Raw genomic sequence first — 13,328 nt, 5'->3', positions numbered from 1 at the left:
TATTTCAAGGAGAGTAAACACTCAACGCATTTGTGACAAACATGTCATTATGATTTTTTGCCAGTAATGTGAAACTGTCATCTCACATTATCAAGACATACATGTACTCTAGACCTATTGGGAGAACAATGCATTTTAGTGAAAGCATACCAGTTGCCATAGTAACATTTCTAGTTTTTGTATGTTGTTGCAGATCTGTCCATTAAGTCATCAAAAGAGGGCATGTAAAATGTCTAATTGTAACTGTTCGTATTCAGAATCGTTAAATCAAATTCAATGCTCATTGATAATACTAACAATTATTGGTATAGCCAAAGCTGTCAGTGGATTGAGATGGTATTGTAGTTGTGTCAGTTTTTATTCAAGGATACCAGATATCTCATAATCTTTTCAGATACCATTGACATCAGATGACCTTCTCTCAAATAAAGTTCAATAGCTGAACATGATTCCCTTTGAGTATACCGGTATGTGACTGTGCATCACAAATCCAACAAAAAGTCACATGTCCTGATTTTATATGATTGATGAGGACTCGAAATAGGTGAGACAGGCAAACCTAGTCAATCTTTTGAGTTTTTCTTATTTTCTGTACTTTAGAGCAATTCTTCTGTCATTCTAAAGTTTGGGATCACAAAGCGAATGGGAAATTGTGTTTTTAGCAGTTTTTCTAGAACACTTTCTTCTAGAATACAATAGTGTGATTAGGTATGTCTTAGAGGCCCCTTTTCTTAAAAACCCTTTGCACACTCTTCACTTTAAACTCTCACAGCTTTTGGGAGAATGATGCCACTGCTTTGAAAGTTGGTAGTAGTCATGTATAGAATGTGCTAATCGAGCATGGTCAGTAGCAGCTAAATCTGATAATCCCTTCATTGTTGCCCTGTAGTTTTACATCCTGTTTTTTGTCCAGTTCATTGCACAGAGCTGGGCTTTGTATTGACAGATTTAAGTGCTTGAATAGATCCTGTACTTCAGGGCCTCTTTTCTCAGTACACACTTTTCCAGAGTGTGCACTCTCTGTCCATTGTATAGATGAGTTAGGAAAGTCCATTTGTGTAGAGTTACACATCATTTTACAGCTTAGAGTCTCCCCTTTCAGAATCTGCCCGTTACTAAAAATCCATGTCTGGCGACATTTTGTTGATATTGTAGTGCAGGGTCACATATATTTAGAAATAAGTAATCGTTCCAGGCTACCTAGGTTTTCATTTAAATCATGCTCAAAACACTGCAAATAATGACTACTACCTAGTAGAATAAAAAAGACCAATGTCTCATTGACGTAAAGATCTTTAACAATTGTTTATTGCAGCGCAATCAATTCATGCGTGGCAGCAAGCTGGTTGCCATTATATCTGATGCAGCCAGTACTGGGATTTCACTTCATGCAGACAACAGGGTGTGCAATCAGCGACGCCGTGTCCACTTGACTGTTGAATTGCCCTGGTCAGCTGACAAGGCTGTCCAGCAGATGGGAAGGTCTCACCGGTCAAATCAAAGCAGGTGTGATGTAATCAGTACAGTGGAGAAAAAGTATGTTTTTATTGGAAGTGTTTATAACACACAGAGGTAATTTGAAATGCACTCTCTGCTGTGAAGATTTTCCCATGAAATATGAAAACTGGGTGACGGAGCAAATTATCCACTCAAGTCTGTTAGCTCACCTGAGCCGAAGGCTCAAGTGAGTTATTGCAATCGCTCTTCATCTGACGTCAGTCGTGGGTTGTCTGTTGTGCATAAACTTTTTACATTTTCATCTTGTTCTTGAAAACCCCATAATGAATTTTCACCAAACTTGGCAGGTAGCATCCCTAGGGAGATAGGATTTGAATGGACACCATGTTTTCCTTTGGGCCCCTTGGGGCCCAAACCTCCTAAAATAAGGAAGATTCAATGATATTCTTCTCTAGAATCAGAATTGATAGAGCTTTAAGTCTTTTTTTTTTCAAAACTGCATAGTTCAACTTTCCGCTCCAAGTTTCTTTCCAATGTTCTCAGGTAAGAGTCTTCAAGAATGCATGGAAGGTAAACTTGCAGTACTCAGATGTCATTATTCTAAGAACCCCTCCCCATTTTAAAGGGCCTGTGCTTTGCGGTGGCATGTCTAATGAAGACAGCAGCCACCAATTTTTATCCCTCAGATTTTCAACTGCATGTAACTGCCACAGACTCATACAGAGCCGCAGTTGAGCCGATAATAAGTTGTTGTTTTTTTCTGCTTTGCAGCCATTATTGCATTTAGCCACTGTTCAGGCATAGTAATGCACTCAAGAAAAGCTTGCTGGCTGTATGAATGGTAGTGTGCAGCAATGCTATGAATGATAGCAGTGTTCAATGTATGAAACACATACATTGTAGATACTTAAAGGGTGTGTACACTTCTGGTTGAGGTGAGGATTTAGCTTTTAACGTTTTACAAGATATTCAGAAACCACTGTATGAGATGTCAAAGAGCATGCAATTCTAAGTGGCATCAAAATTTTGTGTGATGAAAATCGGTTTTGAAATGGCTGAGATATCCAAAAACAAGGTGAAACGAAGAGATCCTATTAAAAGACGTGGCCTGTCGCCTTTTATTGTTATCACTTTTTTGGATATCTCAGCCATTTGAAAACCAATTTTCATCAAATAAATGTTGAATCCTTCTTAAAATTACATGCTCTTTCATATTTCATAAGAGGTTTCTCCCTATCTCACTTAGGCATGTTATATACCTGAATCCCCACCTCAACCAGTACTGTACAGTCCCTTTAATATACAGTCATATACATGTACATGTAAGCTCTTATACATGTATAAATGTTAACCCGTTGAGGACGGTTTGATTTTGCTACAACACACATTTCCCATAGACACCTGCCAGAGTATACTCGGGACTCGTCCTCAACGGGTTAAAACATGTACATATAAGTGATACACACAAACTGAGAACTTGTCTGTAATGGCCAAATGTCTTATGAAAGCCACTTTTCGCCTCCCATGGTTTGATTGTATTAAGAAATTAAAATAGTTTTTGTTGTTAATTTACCATAACTAAATCTAGATATTGCCATGTGGAAGATGAAATTCTGAAACCTTATTCTTAAACATGTGTCAAACAGTTCCTGAAAGTGTTAAATTGTTTTCACTTTTACAGGATTCTTTGTCCATTTGGTGTGTAGTATTGCATAGTTAAGTAGCACGTAAACATAGCTTAGTTTTGTTTTTGTTTTTTCATTTTCTTCATGGACCATGACATTTTAGTCAAGTGGCTCAAACTACTTGGCTTATAAGCTGTAAGTTACTGATGTCAACTCCAGGGACATACACTATATTCCTGTAATCCATTGATCCTGGCTATTTTACAGCACATTTGTTTACCATGTACCTGCTAGCCAGTTAGCAACCTTTGCACCCACTTGTCTCAAACATGAATGAGCTAGCACTGCCTGTATTCTGCCTTAACACATGCTTTTTGTGTATTTCATTTCAGTGGCCCACTGTACAAACTCTTGACAACCAACCTGGGTGGAGAGAGGAGGTTTGCATCTGCTGTGGCAAGAAGACTACAGTCACTAGGTATTCCCCATACAAATTGTGTAAATCCATCCTATCTTGATACTTTACATGTTGACTTTAAGTCAACATGTTTAGTATCATGATGAGATGGATTTCTGTCATATCATATGTGCCACTTTGCTCTGCCCCAAGAACCTGGAAATGTGAGCCTTTCACTTTCATTAATATCTAATCAGTTCCATAAACCAGTCTTTATGGTAAATGAGTAGCTTCATTTCATAAAGTATTTTAGCTTTTTGTAATACCAAAGTCGGCAATATATATCAACTATATCCAAAGGAATTACCTTCTAGTCAAATATGATGATAAGATATCTTTGAAACATAGCGCTATTGTTGTCAGATGTCATTTTATTTGGTACTGTTGACCAGGTGCCCTCACCCAAGGGGATAGGCGGGCAGCTACTGGGGCTGACCTCACTCAGTTCAACCTGGACACACCTTATGGACGTTCAGCCTTGCGCATCATGTACTTTGCAATCAGCAAGGTATGAATGTAGTCCTAATGTAGAGCTCATGAAGAGATTTAGTAGGGCAGATATGTAGCAAAAATTGGTCGAGATGCTCACATCCGGCGGAAAGTATAATTTTGCATATAGGGGTATTTTGGGGTGCTGATTTCAAAAATTGCCGGATCCAAGAGATCTGACCATGGGGTCGGCCGCCATTTTGAATTCCAATATGGCCGTCATCAAAAAACAAATTTAAAGGGGCTGTACAGTACTGGTTGAGGTGGGGATTCATGTTTTTCACATTCCTAAGTGAGATAATGAGAAACCTCTTACGAAATATGAAAGAGCATGTACATGTGTAATTTTAAGAAGGATTCAACGTTTATTTGATGAAAATTGATTTTGAAATGGCTGAGATATTCAAAAAAGTGATAATAATAAAAGACTACAGACCACAACCTTATTAGGATCTCTTTGTTTCACCTTGTTTTTTGATATTTCGGCCACTTCAAAACCGATTTTCATCAAATAAACTTTTGATACCCCTTAGAATTGCATGCTCTTTGACATCTCATAAAGTGGTTTCTGAATATCTAACCAAACGTTAGAAGCTAAATCCTCACCTCAAGCAGAACTGTACACACCCTTTAAAGATGCCTATCTTCAGTTCTGAATGAATTGTGGCACCAAAATTTGGTACACAAGAGCGTTCTGACATATTGAATATGATGACAGATCAATTTGAAGTGTCTGACAAACATCGAATGGCCGCCATTTTGAATCCAAATATGGCTGCTTCAACGAAATGTTCAAAATCCCTATCTCGAGTTCTAAGTGGTGAGTTGCGCTGAAATTAGGTGCAAACAAGTATTTTAACATACTGAGTTAAAAAATGGACTAATGTGATGTGTCTGACAAACGCAATGCCCGCTATTTTGAATTCCAATATGGCTGCGAAGACAAACATCACGACTAACATTCACGGGCATGCCAAAAAGTGCAGCAAAAATGAAGCATATTGCACCTTTGACTGACGTCACAATGTAAATACAGCAGCGCACACTCAATCAGTTACAAACGCATGCTCAATCAGGTAGCCTAATTTACAAACCCGACACGGTAAACTCCAACATGGTAACTATGTAGGAAAATTCAAATTGGCTGCCTCGCAGCTTGTCAGACATATCAAATAAGTCTGTTATTGAAGTCATCATATCACCACGCTTTTATGTATCAAATTTCAATGGCTTATGTCATTCAGAACTGAAGATAGGGATTTTTGACGGCGGCCATATTGGAATTCAAAATGACAGCCGACCCCCGTGGCCAGATTTCTTTTTTTTTTTAATCAGCGCCCCAAAATACCCCAATATGCAAAATTTCATACTTTCCGCCGGATGTGAGCATCTTTTTCACATATCTGTCCCACTAACTACGGTAGTACCAGACATTGGATATTAGCATATTCATTTTTTTTTCCACAAAAAAAACAACAACTGCCACTTGTGTAATGAATTTGGACAGTTTTGATGTTTCATTTCCCCCCCACCCAAAAAAAAAAGCCATAAACATTCAGAAATAAACCTATAATATCAAGTTGTTTGATGTCACAATGCAAAAGTGGTCTTGGTAATGTAGCGCCGGCTGAGATAACACATCGTAGGTCTTGGTAATGTCCAAAAACACGCATCCAATTTGTCGTAATTAATGTCGCAGCATATACAGTTCTGTACGTCGATATCCGAGAACGAACTCATATGCAACAAATCTTTTGGTACTAATTAACAGATTAAATGAGATTTAAATGAAATTTAAATGAAATTCAAATTTGAATTAAAGATCTAAATTGAAATTTAACATTGAAGTTTAATCACAATTCTGCGAAGTACTATAAAGCCTAATATAAGGAATCATGTCTGGGTTGCACATCTGCCACCGATCGAAAATTGCCACACATTTAAAGTATAATGTCCTTCATTCAGATGCAAATGTGTACCTGCTCTGGCAATGTATAAGTAGCCTGCTCACATCCATACATGTCAGTATTGAAAGCCAGACTCATTCAACCACGCTAAGGGCGGGCATGAAATCATCCATCACATACATGACTCAAATCAAATTCGCTTTAAATAAATGTACACTTATTTCCATCGAGAGACAGGATGTGCTGTCAGATGGGACATGATTCCTCATACTAGGCTTTGTAGAATTGTGGTTAAACTTTAATGTTGAATATCATTTGAATCTCATTTGATCTGTTAATTCTACCTCGTATAGCTTGATTTATTCAGAATCATCTCTGGGATTTTGAAGACAGTTGGTTGAATGAGACTAGAAATGCGAAGTAATTTGTTTGGGCATGATCAAACTTTGTTCATGGAAGGGCTGCACTGCCCTTCTTATGACTCACAAAATCGAGAAAAGCAAAAGTAATGTTATGCTCGCTCGAGCGATGAAATGTCAAGTGACTTTTTCTTCAGTTCAATATAGGCTTCTGATAAAATGTTGGGAAAGTCCTAGGGGAGCCCCGTCCCGCTGTAGAAAGTATGATGTAGAGGCTGTACAAGTAATGTGCACTTTGTACATATAGCTGTGTTGATACCAGATACCTGGAGATTACTTTTAAGCCATCTCCTGATCATTTGTGGGAAATGTTGCGACAAGGGCAATTAACGTAAAGGATGAGGTACCATTTCCCGCTTCAAAAGCTTACCGCCCTGCAAAGATATTCGCATAGCATTTGAAGGACACAAATTTGGCCATCATCTGGGTATGCTGACAGTTGAATTGCTGTAGCAAGTTTCCCGGGCTTGCTAGTTTTTGTGATGTCGTAGAGCGAGAAGGTAACTGATGACTTTGACACCAGTGAATTGTGTGGAACTATGTAAATGTAATACTGACAATAAATGGGCCCTCTGACTGGAGACGAGGGCAATAAGCATGACGAGTTTGTGAGACAACTGTTCCAGCAAGATCTTGGCATTGGGACTGAGCGTACAAAGGTAGTTCAAAACCTCAGTGACTTTCCAGATAGAGGTGTATCAAGGTCGCGGCAGTCTAGAGTTGAAAACTCGTCTCATGAATTGTATTACGAGTGGGTGTGATCCAACTTGGTGGCCGTCGCACAGGAGTAGGAATGAAGGTAGTGATGAGTTGCATAAACTATTCAGGGTGCTGTATGCTGCTCTGGCTTGAAACTCCACTGAAAAAATGTGAACATTGCTTGCACCTGAGCAAAGTGGATCGCTTTTCCACTTACAACAGAAACATTGCTATCTCCTAAAGGCTGAATTGTAGCACTTCTGAGTTGACTCTCTCCATGACCGGATGATGATTTTGGAAGCTGCATGCAAAAGGCCTCTGATGCGTAGGCATTACCGGACATGTGACATGCCACTATCGTCTGGTGATGTGGTAACAGATATTGGCTGTAAGAGGAAGGAAGAGATAAAATTCAGTTAATAAGAGGCAAGATTACTGTGCTTTGTCTGATGGGGATAGGATCATTTCAAAGTCAACTTGATTGCATTGTAAAGCAACATTTCTCGATTTCAAGGTCTCTCCAAAAGAATAATGCAAGATAGTGCAAGTGTAGACCTATTGGAAGAATAATGTGATGTAACAAAGGCATATCAGTGGCCATAGTGTAGTGACATTTCTAGTCTTTCTTTTAATGCTGGGTATTTTTGTTCTGTTGAGTGCTGTGAACGTTTGTCATCCATTACAAAAGAAAAAAACAAACAGACAAACAAGCCCATATTTGTTCATATTCTCATTGTATTGACCAGTTTCATTGTTGCATATCCACTTTATACATTCTCCAGCTAACTTTATTTCATGCAACATGTACGTACTTGACAAGTTTGTCATAAGTCAATCTTTCAAACTGGTATTGTGATATATCTGTTGTTCTTTTATTCATCACTATAGTTGTTAGTTGTCATATAATTTTACCTCGACTCATCGTGTGTTTCTTTTATTTTTTTTAAATCTACCAGAGGCAGCTGGTCTCAGGGGTGGTACTGACTGACATGACCAAGGGGTCGATGGACTTTGCAACATTCAACAGTCACATGAGGGTTGGTTGATTTGAAAATATGAATCATGCTTACAGATGTTGCCATGCGATCCTTCATTTCTGTAGGGCAGAATTTTTATGCTGTTAATGGGGAATTTATCCCAACTACGTACAGTCAAACCTGTCTATAGCGACCACCCAATGGAGACGGAAAAAGTGGCCGTTATAGACAGGTGGCCGCTATAGACAGGTAATCCAACTTTGTGTGCATTGCTTACATGTACATGTATCATCGTTGTATCCTTACATGTACGTGTATGTGTGTACGTATGCACACACCGTGTGTTTCATGCATTTATTGCACAGTATAGTATGTGTATTGTCATGAAGAAAGCTTAACACAAGTGCATTATTATGACTTAATGAGGGATGAATGCCGCGTTGGCGATTACCAAACGTTGCCCGCACGGCTACAAAGCAGAAAAACACGCTGAATTATCGGCTCGGCTACGGCTCCTTTGGGTTTTTGGCCGCTATAGACGGGTTAAAATCCACCGCGGGAAACAAAATTTGTGGCCGCTGGCCGCGTTAGACAGGTGGCCGCTATACACAGGGTCTTTAACAGGGCTTTTCTCTTGGGGGGATTTTTCAGTGGCCGCTGTAAACAGGTGGTCGCTATAGACAGGTGGCCGCTAAGGCAGGTTTGACTGTATTATATTGGTTCAAAACATGAGAATTCCTCATAATTTCACTTTTCCAGCATAATGAAAGAGCTTGTTACTTACTATCTCCTTCAGAAGGCAGACATGATATTACTCTTAGCATATCCAGAGAATTTGTACTTTTCATGTTAAAAAAAAAATCTAATTTTATCAGAATTCTCATAATATTTTTATGCCTCCGCCACGAAGTGGTATAATGTTATCGGGTTGTCCATCCGTCTGTCCGTAATCAATTTTGTGGACAGCGTAACTAAAAAACCATTTGAGGTGTCCAAATGACACCTTCCATGTATATGTATGAGTGGGTGAAGTTGTGCCTATCAACCTGTAGGTGCACATGCTCAAGGTCAAAGGTCAAAAGGTCAAGATCAAAAGGTAAAGGTCAAATGCTCAAAATTTCACAATTTCCCCCATACATATGCAATGCCTGAAGGTATTTTCTTGAAACTTGGTGTATGTATGTACTACAAATTTGTACCAAATAAAGATTCTCCAGAGAGAGGGCCAAGGGTCAAACGTCAAGTCAAAATGTTGAAATTTAATGTTTTTCTCCAAATCTCGCAAATGGTTCAAGGTATCTTCATTGAACTTAGTATATATTCATGTACTGACTGGCAGTGATTATTGAGGGAATTTGGGGGTCATGGGTCAAAGGTCAGGGGGTTGAAGGTCAAAGTCACCTCCTCAAAATGTCACTACATACTTCCCTCATATTTACGCAATGCCTGCAGGTTTTTCCTTTAAACTTGATGTATACATGTATTACCCAATAGATATTCTGTGGGAAGTTTCTTGCCCAAAGGTCAAGTGAAAGTGCTAAATTTCACATCTTCCTCCATATCTCGAAAGTAACTCAAGGTATCATCAGGAAACTTATTGCATATTTATGCATGTTCTACTTTAACCTGACAGTGATTCTCTTTGGAACTTTAAGGTCACAGGTCAAGGGTCAAAGGCCAGGATGAATACTAATATTTTACTAAATATGTGAAGTTATGACAATGTGTCATTCCAAAAACCAGGCAATTGCAATCCCTCTTTCAATAGGCGACAAGATTCTCAATACAGTTTACAAAACCAAAATATTGGGCATCACCATTCAATCAAACCTGAATTGGGATTCCCATGTATCTGACCTACTGAAACAATGTAACAAAAAACTTTACATACTGAGGTGTCTGAAAAAAGACACAGATTGCCATTGCATGACATGATCACAATCTATTGTGGACACGTCCAACCTTACTTGAGTATGGAGCACCTGTTTTCAGTGGCAGCTTAACAAAAGAAGGTAGTGATCTCTTTGAAGCCATTCAAAAACGGTCTTGCAGGATAATACTAGGCCTCTAGGCGATAATTATACCATGTATAATGAAGCACTTGAAATCTGTTCCTTGGATACCCTCAGAAACAGGCGAAACAAGCTTTGCCTGAATTTTGCCACTAAAATGGCCAGAAACCCATTGTGTAGTGATTGGCTTCTTACTACCCAAAATGTCAACTGCAGTCTACGTAAAAGACATTAACTGCAAAACAAAACGGTTTCAAAGTAGTGCCCTTCCCTATCTCATACACTTATGAAATGAATAGCATAGTTTTGTTTGTTTGTTTTTTATGCCTCCGCCACGAAGTGGTGCTGGAGGCATTATGTTTTCGGGTTGTCCGTCCGTCCGTCCGTCCTTCCGTCCGGACGACCTTACGGTGATATACTTGTGTGTCTACCCCTTTGTTCTCCCTTTTGTTAAAATAGACACACAAGCAAAAATTTTAGCCACACAAGCCTGACGGAATAAAGGCCATCTATTGTGCACTATTGTTCTCCTAGCCACACAAGCATACTCTCGTTAGCACGTCCTTCCGTCCGTCCGCCCTTCCGTCCGTCCGTCCGTCCGTCCTTCTGTCCGTCCTTCCGTCCGTCCGTAATAAATTTTGTGGACAGGGTAACTATCAAAACCTTTTGAGGTATCCTAATGAAACTTGGCATGTATGTGTATTAGGGGGTGAAGTTGTGCCTATCAACTTTTGGGTGCACATGCTCGAGGTCAAAGGTCAAAAGGTCAAGGTCAAATACATAAAATTTCACTATTTCCATCATATCTATGCAATGCCAGAAGATATTTTCTAGAAACTTAGTGTATAGATGTAATACCCGATTAAGATTCTCTGGTGAAAGTTTGGGTCATGAGGTCAAAGGTCAAAGGTCAAAAGGTCAAGTAAGAATATCAAAACTTCACCTTTTTTCTCTGTACCTTGGAAATTGTTCAAGGTATCTCCATGGAACATAGTATATACATGAACTGACTGGTAGTGATTATCTAGACAATTTAGGGTTCATGGGGTCAAAGGTCAGGGGTCAAAGGTCAAGGGCAACACTTCAAAATTTTACTATTTCCTTCATGTTTATGCAATGCCAGCACGATTATTATTTTTTTTTGTTACACTAGGTATATGCATGTATAACCTAATAGAGATTCTCTGGAAAGTTTTTTTTTCTTTTGTTTTTGCCTCAAAGGTCAAAGATCAAGTGAAAGTGCTGAAATAAGTTTTTCCTCCATATCTCAGAAGTGGCTCAAGTTATCTTGAAACGTATACGTTACGCATGTTCTGCCTGACAGTGATTATCTTATGAATTTTAGGGTCAAAGGCCAGATGAAAATGGTAACAATTTACTACTCAATACAGAAATTGCACTTTTTCCCCATACCTTGAAAATTACTCAATGCATAAACGTATGAATGGGTCAAAGTCAAGTTAAAGTCCGTAAATCACAAGTACATGCTCTCCTATTCATCCAATTAAACCTAGGTCAAGGAAGGTGAACATTCAACACATTTGTGACAAACTTGTCATTTTAGTATTTTGCCAATTTTGTGAAAATGTAATCACACATTGTCCACATGTACTATTTAGACCTATTAGGAGAATCATGCATTATGGCGGAGGCATACCAGTCGCCATAGCGCCATTTCTAGTTGTTTTATGCCTCCTCGATTAAGTGCCACAGAGCATTCACTATTTCCCTCATATACATAGTGAAGATGTAATGCCTGCAAGTATTTTTTTTTTTAAACTATGGTGTGCACAGTATGCGTTGCCAGAGAGTCTATTATCATTATAGGAAAGGTCGTGGACCACAGGGTCAAGGGTTTAACGACCAGTTGAAATAGTATAATTGTGTTTTCCTTATATCATTATTCTTCGAAACGTTTCAAAGTATTTCATAATGTTACGTTTCAGCGTTTTATTGTTGTTTGTTATGTGAGATTAAATTTTGGTGCAAAAATTTGCAATAATATAACACAGAGTGTGGGTTAGATACAATAGTGTATATGTGACCCTGCATCACAAAACGAACAAAAAGTCGCACCCCTTGATTTTACATGAGGACTCAAAAAAATGTGAAATGGGTCAACCGAGTCAATCTTGAGCTTTTCATATTTTCTAAAAGAGCTATCTTTTTTCTCCGTTATTCTTAAGTTTGGGGTCATAAAATGAATGGGAAAGTGTGTTTTGAGCAGTTTTTTCTACAACCTTTTTTAGGGGGAGAGTAGAATGATCAGCTATATCTTAGAGGCCCCCTTTCATTTCTTGAAATCCTTTGCATACTCTTCACTTTCAAGTCTACTAACTTTTAAAAGGATGATGCTACTAATTTGAAAGTTGGCATTAATTATGGACAGAATGTGTTAATAGAGCATGCTTAATTTCAGCTTAATCTGATAATCTCTTCATTGTTGTTGCTCCGGTTGTTTACATCCTGTGTTTTGTCCCTCTCATCTCACTGCTAGCACGGCTTGGTAAAGATTAAGTGCTTGAATAGACCCTGTACTTCAGAGCCTCTTTTCTCAGTTCACACTTTTTCAGAGTGTGTGCTTTCTTTCCAGTATTGAGATAGGTTAGGGAAGTCCATTTGAATTGAGTTTTACATAATTTGAAGCTTAGAGTCTGCTCTTTCAGACTCTGCCCTTAACTAAAAATCCATGTCTGGCGACTTTTTGTTGGTTATGTGATGCAGGGTCACATATTTGCTGGTTAGATATATGAGAGAGTATGTGTATTAGTGGAATGAGAGTTAGAAGAGTACACGTATAAGATAGGGAGAGAAGGAGAAAGATGTGCAAATATCATACACTATTTTCATATATACATGTATTATAATAATTTGAATATAGTATTTATCTATTTATTGATTTGATTTGAATTGATTTGATCTAATGTGCTGTGTGTAGATTGAATGTATTTTGGTATGAGAGTTCATGTTTAGGAAGAGAAGATTGTGAGAACATATTTTTTGAATCAAACTGATTATTTTTGCTGTGTAAATGTGTTGAGTTGAGCTGTGTAACACATCTGTATTAATAAGTATAAATGACCAGCATACACATTTAACATTAACTCAATTTATTTTTCAATAATTATTGAGAATAGTGATATTAGATATTGTAGTTGTAATACATTATCTATTTTTGTTTTGTATTATAGGTTGATCTCAATATGATTATACTTTTATTGGCAATTACTTAGTATATACATATACTTGAGTTACTGCACAATGATTCCGTAGAGGAAGATTTGG

At 38.3% G+C, this 13,328-nt stretch overlaps 1 protein-coding gene across 1 annotated transcript in view; it reads left to right on the top strand.

Moving 5' to 3' along the window:
• Window positions 1-13,328, top strand: part of LOC139735357 (uncharacterized) — a 107,869-nt gene that overhangs the window by 50,713 nt on the left and 43,828 nt on the right. The window contains exons 18-21 of the mRNA XM_071646106.1: window positions 1,316-1,506; window positions 3,476-3,561; window positions 3,933-4,048; window positions 8,011-8,091. Of these exons, the coding sequence (XP_071502207.1) occupies window positions 1,316-1,506; window positions 3,476-3,561; window positions 3,933-4,048; window positions 8,011-8,091 (474 nt within the window). The remainder of the gene's footprint in view (window positions 1-1,315; window positions 1,507-3,475; window positions 3,562-3,932; window positions 4,049-8,010; window positions 8,092-13,328) is intronic.

This window comes from Diadema antillarum, unplaced genomic scaffold, assembly GCF_040938485.1.
Source record: "Diadema antillarum isolate AM-2024a unplaced genomic scaffold, OU_Dant_1.0 scf00000027, whole genome shotgun sequence".
Taxonomy (NCBI): domain Eukaryota; kingdom Metazoa; phylum Echinodermata; class Echinoidea; order Diadematoida; family Diadematidae; genus Diadema; species Diadema antillarum.
The sequence above is the reverse complement of the archived record's forward strand: the minus strand, read 5'-3'. Positions and strand labels throughout refer to the sequence as shown.